At 38.4% G+C, this 27,124-nt stretch overlaps 1 protein-coding gene and 1 long non-coding RNA gene across 6 annotated transcripts in view; one reads left to right on the forward strand and one right to left on the reverse strand.

Annotated features, from left to right (window-relative positions):
- LOC131189213 (uncharacterized) overlaps positions 1-19,792 on the forward strand; it is a 102,935-nt gene extending 83,143 nt beyond the window's left edge. The window contains exon 3 of the long non-coding RNA XR_009152947.1: positions 17,950-19,792. This is a non-coding gene — a long non-coding RNA (uncharacterized LOC131189213). The remainder of the gene's footprint in view (positions 1-17,949) is intronic.
- EPAS1 (endothelial PAS domain protein 1) overlaps positions 1-27,124 on the reverse strand; it is a 129,517-nt gene that overhangs the window by 43,838 nt on the left and 58,555 nt on the right. For 4 of the 5 annotated variants that reach the window (XM_058165208.1, XM_058165210.1, XM_058165207.1 and 1 more), the window contains one exon: positions 19,820-20,010. In XM_058165208.1, the coding sequence (XP_058021191.1) occupies positions 19,820-20,010 (191 nt within the window). Of the gene's footprint in view, positions 1-19,819; positions 20,011-26,305; positions 26,338-27,124 lie in introns of those variants that run through there. The other variant, XM_058165211.1, reaches the window with a different exon arrangement.

The following is a 27,124-nucleotide window of genomic DNA, read 5'->3' on the forward strand; positions in this document are numbered from 1 at the left end:
AATCTAATTTGACACCCCTGTGTTAGACTGTCATGCAGGGAATGAAGGGAAGAGCAATTAATTTCCTCAGTGCAATCACACTGGTCACTGAACCAAAGACCAGGAAGTTAACTGGTTCACTGACATGGAATGGATGTTGCAGAGATTGGCTCAGCCAATCTCTTAGTACACATGTTGTACTCTGACAGTAAAGTTTTGAATTGAATTGAGTGTATGGGGCTTCTTTCCCATTTAGTTAGTTACTTAGTTCAGACTGAAACGCACAACATCCAATGTCCCAGATGGTTTAAAGAAGAATTTAATACCTAGAATTTATGGAGGAGGGAGCCATCAGTCCACGTTACCGCTAACATTGCTGTGCAAACTTCCATAGCAAAGCTTAATTATATGATATGGGGAACAAAGTATCACATGGCATGTGTGTATGTGAATGTAGAGAGGATTTGGATGTTGGAGGGCCAAAACCAGATATTATAGTCATTCATTGATCCATCCATCCTATTCGTAGATAAGTAAATGAAGAAATCTAGGGCCGTAATAGCTCAGGCTGTTAGAGCCTGTTATTAGAACACAGTAGCCTGCAATTACTGCAGGTTCAAGCCCGGCCCAAGGTTGACTCAGCCTTCCATCCTTTATAAGGTAGGTAAAATGAAGCCGTTGGGTGAGATCATCAGTGGCTTTGGGGTGAAGTACCATCAGTACGCTGATGACACTCAGCTGTACTTCTCCACCCCAGGTCACCCCAATGAAGTTGTCGAAGTGCTGTCCCGGTGCTTGGAAGCCGTACGGGTCTGGATGGGGAGAAACAGGCTCAAGCTCAATCCCACCAAGACGGAGTGGCTGTGGATGCCGGCATCTCGATTCAGTCAGCTGCAGCTGCAGCTGACTGTTGGAGGCGCAGTTATTGGCCCCAAAGGATAGGTGCACAACTTAGGTGTCCTCCTGGATGAGCGGCTGTCGTTTGAAGACCATTTGACGGCCGTCTCCAGGGGGGCCTTCCACCAGGTCCGCCTGGTTCGGCAGTTGCGCCCCTTCCTTGATCGGGATGCCTTGTGCACAGTCACTCATGCACTGCTACCTCTCGCTTGGATTATTGTAATGCTCTCTACATGGGGCTCCCCTTAGGGTGCACCCGAAGGCTTCAGCTAGTCCAGAATGCAGCTGCGTGGGTGATAGAGGGAGGATCTCGTACCTCCCACGTAACACCCCTCCTGCGCAGACTGCACTGGCTACCTGTCGCTGGGTGCACTTTAAGGTTTCGTTATGACCTTTAAAGCGCTCCATGGCTTAGGGCCTGGGTACTTACGGGACCGCCTACTGTTACCATATGCCTCCCACCGACCCGTGCGCTCTCACAGAGAGGACTTCTCAGGTGCCGTCTGCCAAGTAATGTCGGCTGGCGGCCCCTAGGAAGGTCCTTCTCTGTGGGGCTCACACTCTGGAACGAACTTCCCGGGTTTACGCCAAATACCTGACCTTGGACCTTTCGCGAACTGAAGACGATCTTTTTATTCGCTGGGCTGGCTTAAATTTTATGGATTGTATAGTTTTATTATTAATTTTAAACGGGTTTTAATTTCTATATATTTTAAAATTTTAGGCAAATTATAATAAGTTTTTAATTTTGCATTTTATAGATTATTGTCTTGTCTGTTTTATTTTTGCCTGTACACCGCCCTGAGTCCTTCGGGAGAAGGGCGGTATAGAAATCAAATAAATAAATAAATAAATAAATAAAATCTGCTATGAAAAGTGATATGGGTACAGAGTAAATGTCACCCCTATTCAGGGGTGGGTTCTACTTACCTTTACTACCGGTTTGCAAAGGGCAGTGGGCACTTTTGTGCATGCGCAGATCGTCATTTATGACATCTGGGCAGGTGGTTGGAGCCTCCTGATTTTACTACCGGTTCTATAGAACCGGACAGAACCAGAAGCAACCCACCACTGCCCCTATTCCATACATTATCCCTCAACCTCAGCTAGTTGCCATGTTCCTCTATTCTTTGTTCCATTTCTTACTTTTGTCTTACTTTTTCTTTTTCCTAAAAAAATTCTCTCACTGCATATGATCACCTCCAACTGTTTTAATTTCCAGTTACCTCATTCTGTTGCTAGTTATTTATTTATCAAATTTATATAACCACCCATGTCACAAAACTGACATAAATATGAAGTTATAGGGATGTGGAATTTGACTCTATAGTATTTTTTACCTTACTTATGTGGCAATACTGCCTTAGGGAAAGAGTTGTGGTACATGTCTATACCCTTCATACTCCTCACATGAGAATGTGAGATACATATTCAATCACAAACATACCAATATCAGCACTTTGGGTCCTGAAAATCATCGGGGCATTTTCTAGTTTTCTGCATGGACTGGCAAACTATCTGCATGTACATTGGTGGTGCCCTTTGTAAATAAGTGCAGATGCTCTCTGGAGGGTCACTGATAAAATAAATACATTATTTCAGAGATATTAAGGGCTGGCCCAGGTTTGTATGTTAATAGAGGCACATAGTGGTACTGTCACAAACACAGGATGATAATATTTTCTGAATTCAACACTAGTCCAGGGCAGCAAATTCAGCTAGGGTTAATGGCAGCAGTTTGCTGCCAGTCACACAGTGTGCCACTGGCTTGTTCTTACTTTCTGTTTCAATAAATGAAACCATAGATCAGGGGTCTCCAACCTTGGCAAGGCAACTTTAAGCCTGGCGGACTTCAACTCCCAGAAGTCCCCAGCCAGCAAAGCTGGAGTTAAAATCCGCCAGGCTTAAAGTTGCCAAGGTTGGAGACCACTGCCATAGATAATGGCTGCATGATCATGTCTCACATAAACACAAGTGCTTGTACAATGTTGGACAGCTGCCTTTCTCTCTTTTGTATGGCCTTCACTCTTTTCTTTTTGCAGAAAGACCTTTCCCAACAACACTAAATATGATGCATTGTAAAAAGGTAATTGGGGATGCAAAACAAGCTGCTCAAGGCTTGTCATTTGACTTCCAGAAAGCAGAAGTCAAAAACATGATTCTGAGTCTCCTCTGTACCTGCCATATGTGGCAGCTACTTCCCTCTGCCTACTATTACAGCCAGCCCTATGAGAACAAAAAGGAAAGAAATGTGAAGACTTTGGGAAGCAGGAAAAATGACGAAATAGACTGAGAATTTGAAGCAGCTACTGGAACTATTGTCTTGAACCTCAATACACTTGAGCAGAGAAGGAAACAGCTTAGCTCACCCACCCATCTTGCTTGGCTGTGGCTGTAAAATGAATATTGTCTTATGCTGTATTTAAATAATTTCCTAATGACATTTTGTAACAAGTGCCAAATATAGGCTCCTTTTCTGAGAAAGGTATTTTCTAAATTAAGGTTTTTTGTTTGCTGTTTGCAGTCAGGTATTAGAGATGTAAGGATATATATGTGTTCCAAACAATGGAAAATGGAAGTTGCAGGAAAACTCCAAGCTATGCATATAGAAGTTCTTATAAAACAGAGCTGTGAATGGGAACCAAAGGAATTTACTTTAAAGTAAGTGAGGCCATTGATTCAGGTAGATGTCCTTTTCAAAATTGCCAGTCAATCCACTTTTAAAACTTCCCATTCATTAGTGAAGGGATGAGGTGGCTGAGTGGCTAAGATGCTGAGTGCTGTGTAATGGGGTGAGCTCCCGTTACTTGTCTCAGCTTCTGCCAACTTAGCAGTTTGAAAGCACGTAAAAATGCATGTAGAAAAATAGGGACTGCCTTTGGTGGGAAGGTAACAGCGTACCTTTGGCATTTAGTCATGCCAGCCACATGACCACAGAGATGTCTTTGGATAGCACTGGCTCTTCAGCTTTGAAACAGAGATGAGCACCGCCCCCTAGAATCAGAAACAACTAGCACATACAGTATATGCGAGGGGAACCTTGATTCATTAGTGACTGAAACAATAAAAAGTAAAACAAACATGTTGGGAAGAACAAATCAGATTTTTTATAGCACACTTGTTACTCTGTGGGACCATTCAGAAAGCTAACTCAGAGTCTGCTAGAACAGCCTCATCTTAAACTCTTCCCTGAAGGACAATAGGTTCAGGCCATAAGAGTCTTTGTGGCGCTGTGTGTTGTCCATAGAGAGATCCAGTTTGGTGTAGTGATTAAGGCAGGGGTGTTAAACTTGATTTCTTCAAGGGCTGGATTGGCATTGTAGTTCTCCGTGGGCCAGCCCCAGGAGGGCAGCACCCTGCCAGCCAAAACGGGGTTTTTGGCCTGGATAGTCTCCTGCAGTATCCTGCCAGCCAAAACCTGGACTGAGTGACATTCATATTCCAAATTAAATATAATAAGCTTTTATTGCACTGTGTTAACTGTTCATTTTATTTTTTTACAGTACATTAAAGCATACAATAAAGTAGGAATAAATAAATCCATGGATCTATTGGAATGGACAGAATTTTTTATTTCCATCACACAGAGAACAAAAAATATGCAGTGTATGTCTGTGTGGCATAGCATTGCTACAGTGTTGAAGATAATATTTGGGTAGGAATACACTAATCACTTGAATGAATTAATACTGGAAGGCTGTACTGTATTTGAAAATGAAAGCCTTGTTGACAAGGAAAAATGTGTATTAGATCAAAGGTATTTCCACAAACGATTTTTGCATGGTGCCAAAAGTAGTTCCATTCCTATGGGCGGGATCCCATGTCTCAAGGAATTCTGGCTGGCAGGGTCAGGAGCAAAGCCTTTTCTTCCATGGCTCCTGCCTCTTGGAATGTCGTACCTTCTTCCCCCACTCCCGTGATTTCTGCTCCCACCCTTCTGATCTCCATAAGAACTTGAAGGCCTCACTTTGCCAGTTGGCTTGGAGCCCCAACAGGGAAATATCACACTGGAGGTGGTTGATGGATTAAGAATCAGAATCAGAATCAGAATCAGAATCAGAATCAGAATCAGAATCAGAATCAGAATCAGAATCAGAATCAGAATCAGAATCAGAATCAGAATCAGAATCAGAATCAGAATCAGAATCAGAATCAGAATCAGAATCAGAATCAGAATCAGAATCAGAATAGAGATGGAAGGAACCTTGAAGGTCTTCTAGTCCAGCCCTCTGCTCAAGCAGGAGATCCTATACCACTTCAGACAAGAGAAAAACACACCTCACCCTTGCGCATCCTGCTCCCTCCCCCCCATCTTTTAACTGTAATTTTACTTTTGATTGTAATTCTATTTTATTCCTTTACAAGTATTTACGTTTTACAGTTTTATAGCTTTTAATGGTGTAAACTGCCCCAGAGTTGCCTCGAGGCAAGATGGATGGCAAATAAATCTAATAAATAAATAAATAAATAAATAAATGAATTAATACTGGAAGGCTGTACTATATTTGAAAATGAAAGCCTTGTTGACAAGGAAAATTATCAGTTATCAGTAAAATGTTAATAATCAATATATAACAATGTCTTATCTTCTTAGTCTACTGTAATATTCAAAGAAGATATTCTTTCATGCTAAAAATAACCTTTGTAAACAAGTTTTGATTGATTCTTACTGTCAGGATGTACACGGTTCTAAAGGAGAAGAACACGTTTCCACAGATGCTTGTTCATTTCCTGTACTCCAACTTTTTAGAATGTACTAAGAGTTAATAATCAGATTCTCTGTCCAAAAGTAAATGATTCAAGTGAGATCCAAATCTGAAATTCAGATTTAAAAAAGTTGTCTACATTTATTTGTGCGCAATTTATTTTATTTAAATGGCACCATGCTAAATATAAAGCTGTATTATGGATGGTATCAATTTATCCTTCTTGACTGAAAAGTTCATAAAAATGCTGGAAATATGGGGAAGTAATGTAAAAATCAACAGAATGTTACAAGGAAAAATGTGTATTAGATCAAAGGTATTTCCACAAACGATTTTTGCATGGTGCCAAAAGTAGTTCCATTCCTATGGGCGGGATCCCATGTCTCAAGGAATTCTGGCTGGCAGGGTCAGGAGAAAAGCCTTTTCTTCCTGCCTCTTGGAATGTCGTACCTTCTTCCCCCACTCTGGTGATTTCCGCTCCCACCCTTCTGATCTCCATAAGAACTTGAAGGCCTCACTTTGCCAGTTGGCTTGGAGCCCCAACAGGGAAATATCACACTGGAGGTGGTTGATGGATTAAGAATCAGAATCAGAATAGAGATGGAAGGAACCTTGAAGGTCTTCTAGTCCAGCCCTCTGCTCAAGCAGGAGATCCTATACCACTTCAGACAAGAGAAAAACACACCTCACCCTTGCGCATCCTGCTCCCCCCCCATCTTTTAACTGTAACTTTACTTTTGATTGTAATTCTATTTTATTCCTTTACAAGTATTTACGTTTTACAGTTTTATAGCTTTTAATGGTGTAAACTGCCCCAGAGTTGCCTCAAGGCAAGATGGATGGCAAATAAATCTAATAAATAAATAAAAATAAAATCTGTATGATGAAAATGACAGATTTTCCAAGGAGTTTTTCCTTTTAATGATTTGCTGGGAAATTAGACAATATAGACTAGTACTTACCTTATACAGCATCTGATATTAAGTTTGCAAGTAATAGTTTGTGGAGTTTTTATAACCTGGTATTAGATGCATGAAATACTGAGAAGAAAAAGAATGAGAAAAGTGGAAAGAGGACAAGAGAATATACGAACCTAGCCTCTCATTCTTTTGATCCACATTCTCATTCATTGACATACAACCTCAATTGTCATATAACCTCAATTACATTTATTCAGAATTAACCTACGGTTCATTTGTGGATTTACTGCCAAATATGTGTTCTTGAGCTTGCAGTGGTCAAGTAAATTTGTTCATTTATATAATTTAGAATATCCTGTGCATTATCTTAGAAATATTGTACACCAGTTGATCCAATATCTGACAAGAATTTGTATTAATTATAAACAGGATCAGCTGTAGCCCATGCTAACTCTTTGGCTCTGCTAACTACAATTCAGACATCTTCCCTCCTAATTCGCTTTTCTGGAACGCCTGTCTATCTGTTTCCTATTCCCCCCATTACTTTTACCACAAATAGCCACAGGGCAGAGGGAGTTTCCTCCAGCTGCTGAGAGGGAGGGAGGGAGGGAGGGAGAGAGAGAGAGAGAGAGAGAGAGAGAGAGAGAGAGAGAGAGAGAGAGAGAGAGAGAGAACAAACCAAAAGAAATAAATTTGGCAAATAAAAAATGATCCTTCAGAAAAATGATCAATATAACCTTTGCTTACTTAGCCTAAACTGAAAAGAGAAACATTATTTGGGACTGTCTCTATTAGGAAGAGGCAATGTGGTGCCCACTGCCCCTAATGAGCCACTGCATACCTCTCTTGAGGCCTAGGAAGTTCCCCACGCAACATGACTTCACTTATTTCCTTTGATGCTTTTAAGTTAAAAATATAAAAGGAAGGAAATATGCTGCAAAACAAAATACCATATTTATTTAAGAATGTCTCAAAGCTTCACATGGGACAATATACATTCTTAGAAAATAAAAATGGGAGAGTCAGCCACAAGAGTTATGCACACCTGCCCAGAAAAAAATGTGGACATCATCCTGGGGAGTTACTATGGAATATAGCAGGCAGCAATCTCACTAGTTTGCTTTCTAATTAAAAGATGTTTCGTGACCCACCGGGGCAGCTGTTTTATCAGCAGCAAAGTTTCCTTGCTTTTATATAGTTGTTCTATAACATATTCTCAAAACTCTACTTAGTAACTAAAAAGACCATTTTCTTCAGTCCTAGATTATCTCAAGTTAATCATCTGGTTTATTTGGAGCAATCTAAAATGCAGAGTAGGGTTGATTATTTTTTTAAATAGAAGAACATTTCAGAAAATCCATGCTATAGTTTCAGATAGGCAAACTGGAAAATCATCCTGAAAGACAGCACTTGTAAACCACTTCTATATAATACCAATAAAGCTTCATGAATGTTTCCATCAAGTCAACAGGGATTCAGCTCAACTTGAAAAAAAGTCTCCATATGACTTTTCAGGTTTACTATTGTCTCTTACAGACCAGGGTTTGTAAACTCTAAACCATATGAACATGGGCCTTATCTATGTTGATATGTATTCTCCAAGGCTAAAATGGCAGAAGTCACTTGAATTTCATTTTGTCTTATATATTTGCTTGGTTGAACAAATTCTAGAAGTTTATCCCTTCATTAGATTTGCAGGGAAATTGGGTACTAAGGAGAAGGTCTTCAGGGACACATGCTACCTGCATTGGTTCATGTCCTTCACAAGTAAAGGTAAAAGTTCCCCACGCACATACATGCTAGTCGTTGCCGACTCTAGAGAGCGGTGCTCATCTCCGTTTCAAAGCCGAAGAGCCAGCGCTGTCCAAAGATGTCTCCATGGTCATGTGGCCGGCATGACTCAACGGCAAAGGCGCATGGAACGCTGTTACCTTCCCACCAAAGGTGGTCCCTATTTTTTCTACTTGCATTTTTACGTGCTTTCGAAACTGCTAGGTTGGCAGAAGCTGGGACAAGTAACGGGAGCTCACCCCGTTACACGGCAGCACTAGGGATTCGAACCGCTGAGCTGCTGACCTTTCGATCGACAAGCTCAACGTCCTAGCCCCTAAGCCACCGCGTCTTCCCTTCTTTTCTTTTCTTTTCTTTTTCTTTTCAAAAGAACATCTGAACAAAACTATTCAGATGTCAACACTTCAAAGTTGCTAATTAGTCTTTCTACAACTGGGATTTTCTGTCTTCATACATCAAAGAACAAACCCTTGCCCATAACTCCAGATGTTCATGCTACATTAAATGGCTACTAACCAACCATCCATAATAGAGAAAATTGATAACTAAAGCAACAGACTAAAAGGCATGGCTGTTTAAAAGAAGACATAAAAGAAGACAAAAAGAAGCTACTCTGAAAAGCTAAAGAATCAGTTTTCAGCAAATGAACCAGCAAACATGTGGAAAACTCTTAAAAATATCACCGGCTATGGCAAACCTCCTTCCCAGGCTGAAGGTAATCAACAACTGGCAGATGACCTGAATGAGTTTTACTGCAGGTTTGAAAGGAAACTACAGCCACCTATCTCCACAACCCCCATCTCAGACACACCAACAACAGCCAAGCCTCCTACAACTGACCCCATTTCATTGGGTTCACAACCCCTAGTGATCACAGAAAAGGAAGTGCAGGACCTATTTCACAGACAAAAGCCAGGAAAAGCTCCAGGCCCAGACAAGATAACTCCTTCTTGCTTAAAAGTCTGTGCTGACCAATTGGCCACCATCTTCACCCATATTTTCAATAAATCACTAGAGATGTGTTATGTTCCTTCTTGCTTCAAATGCTCTACCATCATCCCAGTGCCGAAGAAGCCCACCATCAAGGAACTGAATGACTACAGACCAGTTGCTTTAACATCTGTAGTCATGAAAACCTTTGAAAGGCTAGTGCTTTCCTACTTGAAAACCATCACGGATCTGCTGTTAGACCCCTTGCAATTTGCATACCGAGCAAATAGATCAACAGATGATGCTGTTAATATGGCTCTGCACTACATCCTACAACATCTTGAGTCTCCAAAGACCTATGCAAGGGTCCTTTTTGTAGACTTTAGTTCAGCATTCAATACCATCATTCCAGACATTCTTCTAACTAAGCTAAACCAGCTACAGGTACCGGAACAGACTTGTAAGTGGATCACAAGCTTCCTAACAAACAGGAAGCAGCAGGTGAAGCTAAGCAAGATCACATCAAATACCTGTACAATTAGCACAGGGGCCCCCCAAGGCTGTGTGCTCTCCCCACTTCTCTTCTCTCTGTATACCAATGACTGCATCTCCAATGATCCATCTGTTAAGCTACTGAAGTTCGCAGATGACACAACAGTGATTGGTCTCATTCGAGACAATGACAAATCCGCATATAGACGAGAGATCGAACGACTAGCCTTGTGGTGCAACCAAAACAATCTGGAACTGAACACACTCAAAACCGTAGAAATGGTGGTAGACTTTAGGAGAAACCCTTCCATACTTCCACCTCTCACAATACTTGACAACACAGTATCAACAGTAGAAACCTTCAAATTTCTAGGTTCTATCATATCGCAAGATCTAAAATGGACAGCTAACATCAAAAACATCATTAAAAAAGGACAACAAAGAATGTTCTTTCTGCGCCAACTCAGTAAGCTCAAACTGCCCAAGGAGCTGCTGATTCAGTTCTACAGAGGAATTATTGAGTCTGTCATTTGCACCTCTATAACTGTCTGGTTCGGTTCTGCAACCCAACAAGAAAAACACAGACTTCAGAGGATAATTAGAACTGCAGAAAAAATAATTGCTACCAACCTGCCTTCCATTGAGGACCTGTATACTGCACGAATCAAGAAGAGGGCCGTGAAAATATTTACAGACCCCTCGCATCCTGGACATAAACTGTTTCAACTCCTACCCTCAAAACGACGCTATAGAGCACTGCACACCAGAACAACTAGACACAAGAACAGTTTTTTCCCGAAGGCCATCACTCTGCTAAACAAATAATTCCATCAACACTGTCAAACTATTTACTGAATCTGCACTACTATTAATCTTCTCATAGTTCCCATCACCAATCTCTTTCCACTTATGACTGTATGACTATAACTTGTTGCTGGCAATCCTTATGATTTATATTGATATATTGACCATCAATTGTGTTGTAAATGTTGTACCTTGATGAACGTATCTTTTCTTTTATGTACACTGAGAGCATATGCACCAAGACAAATTCCTTGTGTGTCCAATCACACTTGGCCAATAAAAAAATTCTATTCTAATTACAATATAAACAAAAACATGGTACATCACACTATAATATTCCTTCTTTGCATAAGTTTCCCATTGAGATGCTAAGTGTTGATGGTGAAATTCAATTTCTTACAATTTCTTCATGCATGAATTACATTTGATTATTTATGTTTAAACTAGACTTAAATCGGGCAGCTGGATGAACAGAAGATACCTTCAAAAAAAGAGATATCTTATAAAGTAGATCATGTAGCCTAATTTAATGCCTTCATCTATTGGATTTCTGGCAGTTACTCCATTATTAAATGAACTATACCTCTGTAATATATTTCAGGGAGGAATGCCAGTCAAGCCAAGAACACCAAGAAGAAAATAGGAACAATATTCTACAGCTATTGTTCAGTTAGCTTCCTGCAATAGTAATCTCAGCTAGGGCACCAGACCCCCACGCTGAAGGTTTCCTTCCCAGCATTCTTGTTCAGCCGCCTACTGTGAAAAATCAAAGGGAAACGGGTTACTAAGTAAAGAAGGAACCAGAATAAAGCAAGGTTTGGTATACTGCACTCTTTTGAACTCCAAGACATGGGAATAACATTTCCTATTATGAAATGATATAAAAGATCATATCCAGACCTTTGGGTGGCTTTAGTGAAGCTTACATTTTAGTCTGTATAGTATTCTAAAAAACAGGAGGATTGGTGAATTGTAATTGTTATCATCATCATCATCATCATCATCAATATATATGAAATGACTTCCCGCTGTTCATTTTGATCAGATAAGAAGAAAACTGTCTTCTGTAATGTAATTTTTTTGTAAGAATTAATATCTGATAGAGCAAATTTTCTGAAATATTTTCTATAATCTTACATTTTTTCTTTTCCTGAAATAAAGTTCTATGTATAATATAGTTATACTTCTAAACCTACACATCTTTATTACCAGCTAAGGTTTAAGCTTGGAAACTTTCTTGTTTCAATAGAATAGAATAGAATAGAATAGAATAGAATAGAATAGAATAGAATAGAATAGAATAGAATTTTTTATTGGCCAAGTGTGATTGAACACACAAGGAATTTGTCTTGTCCATATGCTCTCAGTGTACATAAAAGAAAAGATAGTAAAAGATTTAACTTTTATAAGGAAATGCTACAAAAATGTGACAAAGCAGCAAAAAATCCATTATCAGCATAAAATATAGACCAAATACTGGAAATATTTTGATTATTTTATTTTGATAACTCCTATTATTCTCCAGGCAAGAGAATGAAGGCACCAGGTTAAGAAGCCTGACTTAATGTTTCCTCAATTGTTTTAAATTTCACCTAAGCAGATATTCCTGATTTTTAAAAACTTTTTATAGAGGATTGTATTTACAACAGATGCTTTGCTTTACTCCATTTGTTTTTTGTCTTCCTCCTCTCTCTTGTTTTGCATCTACCCATTAGCAGCTCAAAGTCTGTAGAGATTCTCAGTCATCCAGGTCCTGGTTGTCCCAAAGGTGCTTTTTCAGGAGGCAACTGGACTTTCTTGTTTTTCTTTTGAAGACGTTTCACTTCTCATCCAAGAAGCGTCTTCAGCTCTGACAGGACAGCGGGGAATGGAAGGATTTATATTCCTTGCAGACAGCTGGTAATCTGCATCTTTTTAGTGGGTCTACAGAAACTAGGAGCACTACTCAGGTGACCCTGAAGACACAGATAAACCTCCAAGTGCTTCAATGACCCTCTAAAAGGATGCAGATTACCAGCTGTCTGCAAGGAATATAAATCCTTCCACTCCTCGCTGTCCTGTCAGAGCCGAAGACGCTTCTTGGATGAGAAGTGAAATATCTTCAAAAGAAAGGGAAACAAAACAAAACAAGAAAGTTAGCTCATTTGAAAAAGAGGAACCTATTACAAAATGTCCCATTATGAAGGGACATTATGTCCCACATTCCAGTGAGCAAGTATCTTTTACAGGATGATGCATTTAATTTTCCTCTTCTCTCCTGTCTGCTACTGAACAGGGATTATGCCATTTTAATTACTTAGTAAATGAGGTTTTTTTTAATACTACCACTAGGATAAAGGCCTTTGTGCAAAAGGCCAATATGTATATGAATCACTGTTTCCATAATTTTGAAGGTTAGGATTTACAGCTTTGCAATCAGCCTCTTTTCAAAATTTGACATCCAAGTTTTTGTTACGTTTACCTCAGTGGTGAAATCCACATTTGTTTACTACAGGTTCTATGGGCGTGGCTTGGTGAGTGGGGCATGGCTTGGTGGGCATGGCAGGGGAAGGATTCTGCAAAACCTCCATTCCCTCCCCACTCCTGGGGGAAGGATAATATAAAATCTCCATTCTCACCCCACTCTGGGGCCAGCCAAAGGTGGCATTTGCTGATTCTCCAAACTACTCAAAATTTCCACTACTGATTCTCCGAACTACTCAAAATTTCCACTACCAGTTCTCCAGAACCTATCAGAACCTGTTGGATTTCACCCCTGGTTTACCCACAGTAAAGTGGAGTAAGAGATTGCTACCATCATATTCACATTTCACATGCTGGGATTCACATTCAAAAAGTGTGAGAAACAAATTTTCCTTGATTTGATCCATTATGGAAATGAATTTGATCTATTTCTAATTTTCTCCAATTTCTGCAAATTCTGTGGTTTTGTATTTTTTGTCTTGAGGGAGGGAGGGAGGAAAGAAAGGAAGGAAGGAAGGAAGGAAGGAAGGAAGGAAGGAAGGAAGGAAGGAAGGAAGGAAGGAAGGAAAGAAACCTTAACCATTCATTTTGGATTATACATGCTTCATATTCTTCAAATGACAAACTCATGGTGTTCATGGTGTTATTAAATAAATAGTGTTGAAAGTTATCAGAAGAAAAAAAATGAAGCAGAAAGAGCATTTCAACAGGAAATCAAAATCAACAAGATTTCTGGCATAAAAAATGCTAGATAATGGGATGAGCAGAATAATAGCAATCTCGCTCCATACCAACTACAACACCTCTGGATTTCACAGTATTTTTAATTATAATCTCAAAGAATCATCCTGATCAATTTAAGAGCATTTAGGAGGAGTAGAAGTATGCTATTGTATACTAATCTTGTTGAGGAGAAGGGAAACCAGAGTTTACAATTTTGCAATTCTTTCATTTCAATTCTTTCATTTTGAAAATAAGCATAATTTTTTAAAATTAATTTGTAGCAAATTGCTAGCATGCGGGCTCATAACTCCTTAAACAATTATAAATGCCAAATCACCTTCATTGCTCTATGTTGCTAACTCTACACTCATACCCAAACACAAATATTCTAACCATATCTTTGATAAACACTAAAAGAATGTCCTGGTATTATTCAATCATTTAAGATTAATTTATTCACTTCTTTAGCCCAAAGACCTTTTTTTTTAAAAAAAAAAAGTATATTTCTTAAAATTTGGGATTTTTTTAAAACGAAAGATTTACTTATTAATGAAAACAAATCTAAGACAAGACTGACACATCTCATTTATTTTAATAGGTTCAGTAAGTTTCAGTACCTTCAATTAACGTTTAACGATATTCTTTGACAATAGTATATAGGCAGCTGTTTTTCCCATTAACAGTTGATATTCTTCATTAGTTACCGAATACATCTTTATGTCCATAAAACATCACATCAAGTGATATGTGTTTAGGTCTATTTATTTCTTTGAATGTTAAGTATATAGAATAGAATAGATTTTTTTTTATTGGCCAAGTGTGATTGGACACACAAGGAATTTTTCTTGGTGCATAAGCTCTCTGCGTACATAAAAGAAAAGATACCTTCATCAAGGTACAACACTATAGAGGATCCTGTGTTACCAATCTCTGATTTAGATAAGTGGTCATAATATGTGACACTTAAGGAGAAATTATGTTCTAGACATAGTAATGGCCTTCACCTCTTTAATGAATAAAATATTATGTTCCACTGATAGGAACATTATGTTCGATTGATATCTATCTTTTGTACCTAATTTTTCTTAAAAATAAGATTACAAATTCTGGAATGATATTATCCAAGTTGTAAACCTAGTTTGTGCTAGAAAAAAATAACTGAGATACTTAACTGAGTATGAGCAAAGGATAAACTTTGAAAAAGAACATGCCCCAGAAGAAAAGGAAAGCATGCAGCACTCATTTTGTTACAGTTGTAATCCAAATTGTTTAACTCCTCCTCCCCACTTGATATATGAGAGCACTTAGCCTAAAGAATGATCAAATCCTTTGATTCAAAATGTTATCCCATTTAAATTCAAGGCAACGAACACTACTTCCGACAATTGGGAGTTTTCCGTTTAAGTACCTGGCATAATTGATTCTTTCAAGAAAGAAGGAAATGGAAAATATAGAATTCAACCATGTTTGCTATTTGCTGGCATTCAATAGAAATCACAGATTTCAACTCCAGATATACAACATAGGTATCTCTGCAGAGCACATCAGCAGCAAAGATGAATTCAAGAAGATTTAATTACGAGCCTATTTTTTGCTCTCTGTTCCACAGTGTCTTATGGATAATGGATAGCTCATGGATTTTGATTTTTGAATTATATCTGGGGCAACTCCAACATGGGGCAACTCCATGGTCTAAAGCTACATTCTCCAAGCCTTCAGCCCCTAGAATTCTCAGCCAATATGGGCAATAGCTAGGAATTTTGGGAGCTGAAACCCAACAGAGTTAGAGCGATCCAGGCTGAGGAAGAGTAGCCTAGTTCCAGTGTGCTTTCCTCCTCCGACCAGCATTATCAAAGCAACAGTTCAAAAACAAAATAATGATCCTGGGCTCTATTTCCTTCCTAGATAGCCAGAAGAAAAAGTAATTTGTTTTATATTAGCCCTTGGCTCATATAAGGTAAAGGTTCCCCTCGCACATATGTGCTAGTCTTTCCCAACTCTAGGGGGCGGTGCTCATTTCTGTTTCAAAGCCAAAGAGCCAGCACTGTCTGAAGACATCTCCGTGGTCATGGCCGGCATGACTAAATGCCAAAGGCACATAGAGCACTGTTACCTTATTTATTTATTTATTTATTTATTTATTTATTTATTTATTTATTTATTTATTTATTTATTAATCGTATTTGTATACCGCCCTATCTCCCGGAGGACTCAGGGCGGTTCACAGGCAAGTAAAAAACATATATGTACAAATTAAGATAACCATTAAAAAACTTATTCTAAAAGCCAAATTATTAAAAAATAGTATAAATATTAAAACCAATTAAAACCACTATAAATTTAAAATCTAGTCCAGTCCTGCGCAGATGAATAAATGTGTTTTAAGCTCACGACGGAAGGTTCGGAGGTCCGGAAGTTGATGGAGTCCTGGGGGGAGTTCGTTCCAGAGGGTGGGAGCCCCCACAGAGAAGGCCCTTCCCCTGGGCGTCGCCAGACGACACTGCCTAGCTGACGGCACCCTGAGGAGTCCCTCTCTGTGAGAGCGCACGGGTCAGTGAGAGGTATTCGGTAGCAGTAGGCGGTCCCGTAAGTAACCCGGCCCTATGCCATGGAGCGCTTTAAAGGTGGTTACCAAAACCTTGAAGCGCACCCGGAAGGCCACAGGTAGCCAGTGCAGTCTGCGCAGGATAGGTGTCATACGGGAGCCACGAGGGGCTCCCTCTATAACCCGCGCAGCCGCATTCTGAACTAACTGCAGTCTCCGGATGCCCTTCAAGGGGAGCCCCATGTAGAGAGCATTGCAGTAATCCAGGCGAGACGTCACGAGGGCGTGAGTGACCGTGCATAGGGCATCCCGGTCTAGAAAGGGGCGCAACTGGCGCACCAGGCGAACCTGGTAAAAAGCTCTCCTTTTTAAGTGGTCCTATTTTTCTACATACATTTTTACGTGCTTTCGAACTCTAGGTTTGGCAGAAGCTAGGGCAAGTAATGGGCACTCATTCCATTACGCGGCACTAGGGATTCAAACCACTGAACTGCCAACCTTTCAATCGACAAGCTCAGCATCTTAGCCACTGAGCCACCATGTCCCTTTGGCTCATATACTGTAGCTTAAAATGTTATCTTCACTAACTTGGAGTAGCTCACCAAGTCTTTGCTCACCAAGCCTTTTCCTATTAAAGATTTCAGTGCCTGATGAATTCCCTAGGATTGTCTACACAAAAGTAAGGACTCTTACCTTTAAGGAATGATTCCTGGGAAAAGTACACAAGCACACAACTAGATTTCTATTACACATGGATAGTTGTGAGATACAGAAAAATGCTACTTATAACAATATTGTTATTTACAAACAATCTGACTTATTAAATTCTACTTTGCTGTTTCAAGCATTTTCATATAATCATAGCATTGGGAGGAGTTATCCATATTGTCAAGTCCAATGTCTATTCAGAGCAAGAATTCAAATTAAATTATCCTGAACAGATTGCAACTAGCTTTGCTAAATATACCGTATATACTCGAGTATAAGCCGAGTTTTTCAGCACATTTTTTGTGCTGAAAAACGTCCCCTCGGCTTATACTCGGGTCTATACGGCTTATACTCGAGTTTTTTTTTTTTAAGCCCCTCGGCTTATACTCGGGTCTATCTGACTTATACTCGAGTTTTTTTTCTTTTTCACATTTTACGGACGGTGGGAAGCCCTGCCGGTGCAGTGAGCGGGCGGGGGCCGCCAGCCTTCTCAGCTGAGGGAGGGAGGGTTTCCCCAACCGGTAGGTGCCTCATTTCCCTCCCTCGGCTTATACTCGAGTCCCCAGTTTACCCCAGTTTTTGGGGTAAAATTGGGGACCTCGGCTTATACTCGGATCGGCTTATATTCAAGTATATACGGTATTAAGTGAATAGAAGCTACTATCTCTCCCTGTAACTGGTCTCCCTGTTTAATTATTTTTTCATCTTAAATCCTTTATATATAAGGCAGTTAGGCTAGATGTTATGGCACAGGGTACTGAGGCAATATTGAATGATATAGTTTGAGACAAGCAAATAAATAAATGATAAATATATAACTATGACAAACACACATAAAACCATCATTCAAACAGAATGTGGGCATTAAATTTCAAAACTCAATTGTTAATTGGCATATTACTGTACTCTTTCTATGAATATATATATATATTTCAGTTCACAGAACTTTGCTGAACTGAAAGCTGTTTCCCCCCCCTATTTTACATTCCAGATAGTGAAGAAGGGAAGGATGAAAAAACCTCTCACACAGGCAAGTCATAACTTTTGACCAGACCAGAGCTATAACGACCAATAGGTATTAAAATAGTGCATGACAGATAGAATGGCCATTGTTGTGCTATTGTATTGTTGCATAGTAATTTGAATTAATATAGCTGCTCATAAATATAATTATGCAGAATATTTCATCAAATTGAAGTATCCTTATTCCTCTACTGAACTATTGTGACATATAATCGCTAGTGTTTTAATTAGGATTAGAAATTCTGCAGGCTCAAAATCATTTTAATTCAAAATGTTCATGTTTAGTTTTACATATTTACTCCTTATCTGTGTGATAAAATCATGAATTTATTTTCTTACCCTACTTAGAATATATGCTTATTTTATTTAGCACATTTATGACCCTCCCTTTCCTCCAAAGAGTTTGGGACGATGTAGACAGCAATTCCCTTGTAGTAATTCAGTTTTACATTTCACAAGTTCCTCAGGGAAAGAAAAAGAGCTGTTGTTTTAAATAAATCTTAAACCCTAGTGTTAAGATTTCCCAATTTGAACATCAGAAAATAATGAAAGTATCAAATTAATCCTTTCCCTCTACTGTTTTCTGTTGACAAGCCATTCACATTATGGTGGATCCATAGCTATCCACACTATCCCCATCAGGTTTTGCTATAACTAGCATAGAGAAGATGGTGTTTCAACCAGAAAATATCAAGAAGCAAATTATTAGACACCTCCATTCTTAATTCCCAAGCTTGTTTGATGAAAGGAAGAAAAGTATGGATTCAAAGTTATACTTAAAATGAGATCTAAATTGATCTTCTAGGAATATTTGTCAAAATCTATCCAACCAAATTAATGACTAAATGAAGATTTGAATTCAAAGCAAAATTCACATGCTACATATACATCAAATTTATCTTATATCACTCCTGCTTGTCTTTTCTTTAAAGACATAAAATACTTGCACCCTCCTCAGGTGCTATTGAACATGTCCAACCAAGGGATGATGGGTGTTGCAACATAAAGCATGTCTCCACAATTTGTTGTATGAGCCCCATGAATCACCATAACATAAAGTTCTGAACTTGACTATAATTTGTATTTTTCCACAATATATGTCTTATTGTCTGGGGGGAAAACAGTATTTTTGAATACTGGTATTAATATACTCAGCAGCTGATTTGCAATAGGGGCAATTCCTATAAGCACTGGCACTAAATTGATGAGCAACTGGTTTTATTTATTTTACAGCTTAGTTGATTTTAGATGCATTGGGTTACAACACCCAAATTCCAAGCCAATGTGACTCAATGAAAATTTTTGTGTAAAACATCTGGAAAACTGGATCAAGGAAATCTAATTTCACTTGTGCATGACAAAATCAGCACCTTTTTAAACTATTTTTTTTATTAAGCCTTTTAATAAAATACATTAGTCTGAAAAGATGCCCTTATTTTTAGCTACTATAAACAAAAACATATTTCTTCCTACAATGTTCTACAAACTAGAGGCACAGACAAAGGGCTTTTAGGAGGAAAACTAGGTTGGGCAAAATGTTTCCACCACAAAATGTACCACAGCAATCATGTTATCGGACATCTCCTGTTATTCACAATAGAGGGAACATTTTATATTTCTTAGCAGACTAAAAAGTAAAACCACCTATCAGAAGCTTCTGTCAAAAGGATCACAGGTCTCTGATGACCTTCAACTCATGTAGAAGAAAATGAATTATGTTTAATAAATTGGAATTTCCTAGGATTAGGCTACCCTCTTTAAATGGGAAACAAGATGAGCTGCTGGGTCATCAGATAATACAATGGAATTGACCACGGTTGGAACATTTTTTTTCTTACCTGAAGACAACAGCTTGTGTGTCCGTAAGAAACTGATTGCAAGCCTCATAATAGATGCTTTGTCCAGATGTGAGCTAATGTTGTGAGGCAATGGTAGCTCATGGGCCAACTCATAGAATACTTCAGTTTCTTTGCTTCTTCTACATCTTGCTGCATCCCTTGATTTCTCTTTCCTTCTTTCAGAACTGCTCCTGTGACAATAAAGGAAAAAAGAAATTTCAACCCAAGAAGCACATTATATTCACATTTACATAGTAGTCCTTGAATTACAACCACAATCGAATCCAGAATTTTGGTCATTAAATCGTTGCAGTTGAAAGTCAAGTCAACCTGTGACTGGATTCAATTTTATACTCATTTTTACACGTTATTATGTAAATTATTAAGTGAGATACATGGTGATCCACATATGATGTGACAATAGCATAAGTCACTGTGAGAAGGGCCTTCCTTTCAAGGACTGGATGTAATTGGTGAATCTGTGGAAATGCCTTTCTCGTCACAGCTCCCACCCAATCTTGAAACACAGGTTGACAGTCCAGATCTTGTACACCAGTTCTAGCTGGGGAACTGCCATCCTGTGTAGAACTAGAAATGAACGTTCCTTAATTGGAAAAGTCCACGTACTCATAACCACTTGGTCTTGCTAGGGCTGAGCTTAAGTTTGTTCTTAACCATCTAAACCCAAATGGCTTCCAAGTGCAGGAACAAAATTTTAGCAGCATCAGTCAGTTGGATGTAGGCTGAAATAAACAACTGAATATCTATCCTTCAGAACTGATAAGACTGAGAACCTTATGGGGAGCCTTCTGAACAAAACATTCTATGTTCTAGGTCATTAAGTTATACAACTCTCAATGCAACCAAGTAAGTGAGGCATTGATACATTAACATTCTGTCTTTACTCACAAATTTTTTTTAAAAAAAATCTTCTTTTCAATGATTCAAAGAAGGCTTAAGCTATGAATGTGCACTTGAACTTATAAATGTGATAGATAACAACACAAAGAAAACATTGGCTGCTAAGGAGATAACTTAAGCAATAATGTTGTGCAATTAAACCAGTTCTTATCTCAACTTTTTTTTTTTTTGCTTAAATAGAAAGGTCACATATCATCACTGCAAATCACTCTATTATTATTATTATTATTAGTGTTTAAATCTTTCAGTAGACCACAAATCCAGGCCAGCTTACAGCAAAGTCATTCACATCTTTCTTTGCTCAAAAAGGACCTCATAACTATATTACAGTTAAGGTGCTTCTAGGGAATTAAAACTTTGCAAACAGTGAAAAGATTTAATTGGCCATAGGAACCAGAAATAGCAGTATTGTGCACTAGTATTCACAAATTTTGCTGCAATAATTACTGAACATTTGCCTGTAGTTCCACGCACTCCTGCAACAGAAATTGATAAGACCTCCAAAATATTTATCAAAAAACAGTTTTTTAAAAATTTCAAATAGCAATAGCTCTAGCAATAGCACTTAGACTTATATACTGCTTCACAGAGCATTACAGCCATTTCTAAGTGGCTTACAGAGTCAGCATATTGTCCCCAACACTCTGGGTTCTCATTTTATCACCTTGGAAGGATGGAAGGACTCAACCCTGAGTATTGAACTGCTGGCAGTCAGAAGAATTAGCCTGCAATACTGTATTCTAACCATTGTGCCACCATGGACATATGGCTAATGGTCCATGAGATGCACTCACCTCGTGAGTACAGCAGTAGTGGGTTCCACTTACCTTCACTACTGATTCAAAATTGGGAGCACTCACATGTGCATGCGCAACATGCTTCTACACATGCACAGAACCTTCTGCACATGGGCAGAACATACGTGATGTCGTCTGTGCAGGTGGGCAGAGCCCCCCGCCGCCGCTACTACAGGTTCACCCGAACTGGGGAGAACCGGTAGCAATCCATTACTGGAGTAGAGTAATAGGCTGGAACCTGCCATGCTGACCCAGGAAGGAAAGCATATGCCTCTGTGAAGACACACCTAAAACTGTCTTTAAATTTGAGCATTCCAAAAAAAGCTGAAGAACCAGAAATGCAACTTTCATCATCTCAGACAATACAAATGTTTCCCAGTGCAAAGGTATATTTTGAAAGCCCCAGTTTTCCAAGTTAAATTAGTTATGCTTGAGATGAATACAATTTTTATATATAAAACATACCCATACTGGTATATAATTGGTAGCCAGCAATTTTCTTGAGAATTTTAATTAAACAAACACACATAGCATATATATTTGCTTACAACTGCTAACTGACACAGAAGCTCAAATGTATTCTTATGTGTTGCATAAAGCACAGGAAATATAAGAAATTACTAGGATGGATAAACACTTTCTATATCTAAATAATAGAAATAATGACCTTCATATAAACTGATTGTATTTAAACTATTGTACCTTAGCTTCATATGAATAATCCATTTGCATAAAGTATTTTTCCTTCCTCTTTCAAGATGGAAAATTTTATTAAAAACCTTCTTAACTATAATTTGCCATTCAAATTACATTGTATAATCATGATTTGAAACTGTTTAATATTCTGTCTTATTGGAAACTTGTAAATAAAGCTTTCCCATTAGGATGAAATAGGAAAATATTTTCAACTTTATATTTACCTGATCCCTTCACAAAGGGAAAGTGATATGGCTCCTTGAACTGACAGAAGGCTCATTCATATTATAGCTTATGTTGGATAACACAAAAATCAGAGTACAGGTAGTCCTTTAGTTATGACCACAATTGAGCCCAAAATTTATATTACTAAGGGAAATATTTATTGAGTTTGCGTCATTTACAATTTTTCTTGCCACAGTTGTTAAGCAAATCATTGCATTTGTTAAGTTAGTAACACGGTTGTTAAGTGAATCTGGATTTCCCATTGATTTTGCTTGTTAGAAGGTAGCAAAAACTGATCACATGATCCTAGGGCATTGCAGCCATCATAATCATGAACCAGTTGCTAAGCATCTGAATTTTGATCATGTGACCATGGGGATGCTGCAATGGTCATAAGTGTGAAAAATGGTCATAAGTCACTTTTTTCAGGGCTGTTGTAACTTTGAACGGTCACTAAATGAACTGTTGTAAATTGAGGACTACCTGTATTCCTTACGTTTGATCTACTAATCCTTGTTGTGATACAGAAATCTCTAATGTACAAAAATGCATGATCTAAAATGGAGATGAGCAACCTTTGAAAATCTCCCAAAATTTTACGCAGATGTGGGGATTTTATTCCATGATATTTTGACATTGGCAGAAGGGACAGGGCCAACATTTGGACTTTTCCAGGTTTTTATAGATGGCAATCAAAAAACTATGAAAAATTGTATCACCACAATGTGAGCAGTTTGTCAATCAGTTTTAGTGCTACTTTTTGAGATGATGGAACTATAAATTGTGTACAGTAAAAGTTGGATGTAATTTGCGAGACCTAAGTTTTCCATTTCTACCTACATGCACCTTTCCTATGTATCAGTTTTTCAGTTATTTTAATCAAAGGAAGCATCTTCAATGGGGCAACAATAATCTGCTTTATTGATATTATAAGCTTGCAAAAAAATGCTATTAAAATCAATGAAAAACAATGGCTTATTTTTATTTAGTTCCAGAACCATGCACACCACAAAAGTTTAACCTTAATTCAGCCATACATCACATTTACAAGATGTGTAAACTCTAACTCTATGTAAAACACCTCAATTACTAAGTTATTTAATGAAATGGAATTGCTTGTTCAGAAACTTGTTCTGAAATCAGACAGATGCTGATGAAGATAAACACTATTTATAGGAACACCACTCTGATGACCATGAGGGAGGGGTCTGAATCATATAGCAAAAAGGGTTACTATAAAAGCAATTGTCTGGATGTTCAATATGTCTTAGCCATTTTGAAACAAGAATAAAAGCAAGAAAAGTATCTTGAACTAAGAAAATGAAATGTAAAGGACATGATTTATACTATCCTCTTAGTTTAGAACTTCCAAATATTTCTGGAATAATTAACTCTCAAAATCTGTGAGCACACATTGTGTTAACTATAAGTAAGGGGAATTTTAGGCACAGACATCTAGAAGCCTCAGGTTCTATAGTTTGGCTTTAGTTAGCTATTAATCAGTAAATAAATGAGATAGTGGGGAAGAATCTGCAGCCTTTGAGATATTGTTAAAGTACAATTTCCATCCTGTGGCATGAATATTGTAAACGTTGCAGCAGCAATCACCTTGGAGCCCTACAAGCAGATGATTGGTTGGGCCTTCAGAAACCAGGTTGTAATCTTCTGCAGGGCTGGCAAGTACCCACAAAAACTAGGCCTTTGTTTAGGGCAGCATGATGGATGGATATGGAGTGGCAATCGGATGTGACAAGCAGCCTCAATGTGTAGTAGCTTGGTTAATCATTACATAGTAGCAATGAGATTCACAAAATAATAATAATAATACAATAATAATAATAATGCTTTACTGTTATTTAGTGGTCATCTATATTTTTAAAGCCAATATTTGGTAGCTGTACTACTGATACAATGTGCTGGAACTACTTCAATCTCTGAGAAAGCACCTTTGATCATCATTGTTGCTGTTGCTCCCTGAGATTTTACTCCTGGGGGTTGTTTGTATATGCAAATCCCTGGTGAATAATGGTACATATTTAGCCTGGAGAAGAAAAGATTGAGCAGAGACATGAAAGCACTCCTCAAATACCTAAAGGGCCAGTTAAAAACCTCTTCCCTGGAGAGCAAGATTAGATCAGGTGGGTTAAAGTTACCTTCAGTGGAATATGGTAAACATGTGGATCTATTGAGCACCATTTTAAAGCGTAATGATGACCATTGCCATATTTTGTGGTATTTGATTACAGTACAGTATTTAACAGTGTTCTGCGAGAAGAAACATCCCTATACAGAGTCTTCCACCATTTAATGTAGAGACCCCTTTGTATTATTTCAAGGCAATGTTCCTCAGCTTTTATAGCTTCCTATATATTAATGTATATCTTCACCCTTTATGTATAAATTCACTATTGGATTCCCACATCTCAAAGGTCAAGAATCCACAGTTAATTAAGCTGTCAAAAATAAGTGCTGCTGTCAAAAGGCTTGCTGGTACAGCTTCAAATGTTAACTTGCAGAACAAGAATAGCATGTTTTAATGCTACCAAAAGATAAAGTAAGTATGTTTGGCTTTCTGTACACACGGAAACTGCTGACCGAACTGAGTGGACAAGTTGAGAAAGTGAACACTTAAATATATTTTCAACATTATGATGAAATCCTTTTTCTTTTGTCGATTGCAAAATTTACTCATATTTAAGAAAGCTAGAGAGAACTCTGAATTTCTGAAAACCTCTAATGACTCATCAATATTTAACACTGAGGTAGCACTTAAGTTATCTGGTCAAAATTTCATCTATTAAGGAAGAGTGTTGCTTATTTTTTAGTTTAAATGTAGTCAATATTGCTAAATGACAACCAACATTGTTACATTGACATATGCAAATTTTATGGAAACCAGACTCCAAATCTATTCTCTTCTTGTGTAACACATTTCTTCTTCTAGGATACCCTTCATTTTGTAATTAGTTTTTGTACCAGGCTATTTCAAAAATTTAACTCTGGTTATTTCAAATTTGACACCAAGTGCACATTCAAGAAAATATATGCTAATTTGTTCATCAGACAGGATATAGCTCAACAATAGATTGAATCTATAGCACATCTCCTGTGATTGCTATGAGTTGACACCAACTTGATGCCACGTAAACAATCAATCATGAGCGCACAGACACACGCACACAAGCTTAAAAGAAAAAGAAGATACTGAATGGCAATCTACAAATAAATAAACAAACATCATTTCTTTCTTATAACTATCTATTCTGAAGTAGGTTGTAATGTCTATTAATGACTTTTGTCATGTTACCCTTGAAGGAATGAATCCTTCCTCAGCCATAGTGTCAATTCAATTGTCAGAATGCACACTTGCACACTTCCTTCCATATAATGACTGTTTCCTTGCATTTTTTCTATATTAATGTATGTATAGAATTTGAGTCACAATGATGCCAGAGAAGTACAAATAATATGGTGTACAGAGGGTCTTTATCATTCATTTGTGAATGGAAAGCCTCAAGATTCTAATCTTAGACCAGTCTTTCACTGTATCCATCAGTCATTTATTTTTGACAGGTTATCTGCAGGTTTGCAAAAACATGATTACCCAGAAGCTAAACCTGCATTGCTAAGATCTGCCTGTAGATAGGTCAACTATTTACATAATCTAAAAACTGCATACCAAAAGCTAAGTTTTATCTTTTCTGCAAAAAATAATGTAATGGTAGCCAAAGTATAGTACAAAGGTCTCTCAGCTGAAGTTTTAATGTGCATCTCCCTAAATCACTATCAGAAGGTTATCAATATGAACCTCTGTACATTTACTCAAAAAAAAGTACTCCTTACTCACAGCTGGAGCTTTCCCATTTGTAACTGATTATGCTCTGAAATGAGAAAATATAAATATAGATCAGGCTCATTTTCCATTAATGTACCTCTTGAAAATGACCATTTTAATGAGCTCTTATGATTGCTGTACACATTCTGAATCAGGAATCTATTTATCATAAATTGGTATCATCTTAAACCAGTGGTCACCAACTGGTGGTCCGCAGACCACTGGTGGTCTGCCAGACAATTTTGGTGGTCTGTGGAGAAATCTTCATATTTTTGCTGGTGCACCCTGGTGGAGGAGCTACTCCAGGATGACCAATGGTCATCGAGGAACTCTCAAGCAGCGCTCACTGAAGCAGCATGGGAAACTTCGGCCAGGCTCCTCTAGAGATGGAGAGCTTGCAGGGGGCTGATCTGGCATCTGCAATGGAGAGCAAAATCTGGCTGCTCCCTGGACTAGTTGCCGTTACCACTCTGAGTGCAAAGCGGCAGGAGATGAGGGCTGCTTTGTGCCACCGGTTGGCGCAAATATACCAAGGTGGAATGCGGATGCCACGCAAGTTCAAGTAGTGCTTTGCTTCCACATTTCTTCCGGCCCTTGTCGGTGCTCCATGCACATCGGTCTCTCAGGGAGATGCTTGACTTCCGCTCAGCCCCAAGAGTGGCCCATAATATGAGAAAGAGAATGAGAGAGAATGAGAGAGAGAATGAAAGAGAGAGAATGAGAGAGAGAGAGAGAGAGAGAGAATGAGTGAGTGTGAGAGAGAGAGAGAGAGAGAGAGAATCAGAATGAGACACACAGAGAGAAAGAGACAGAGAATGAAAGAGAGAGAAA

The sequence above is a fragment of the Ahaetulla prasina genome, chromosome 1 (genome assembly GCF_028640845.1).
Source record: "Ahaetulla prasina isolate Xishuangbanna chromosome 1, ASM2864084v1, whole genome shotgun sequence".
In the NCBI taxonomy this organism is placed as follows: domain Eukaryota; kingdom Metazoa; phylum Chordata; class Lepidosauria; order Squamata; family Colubridae; genus Ahaetulla; species Ahaetulla prasina.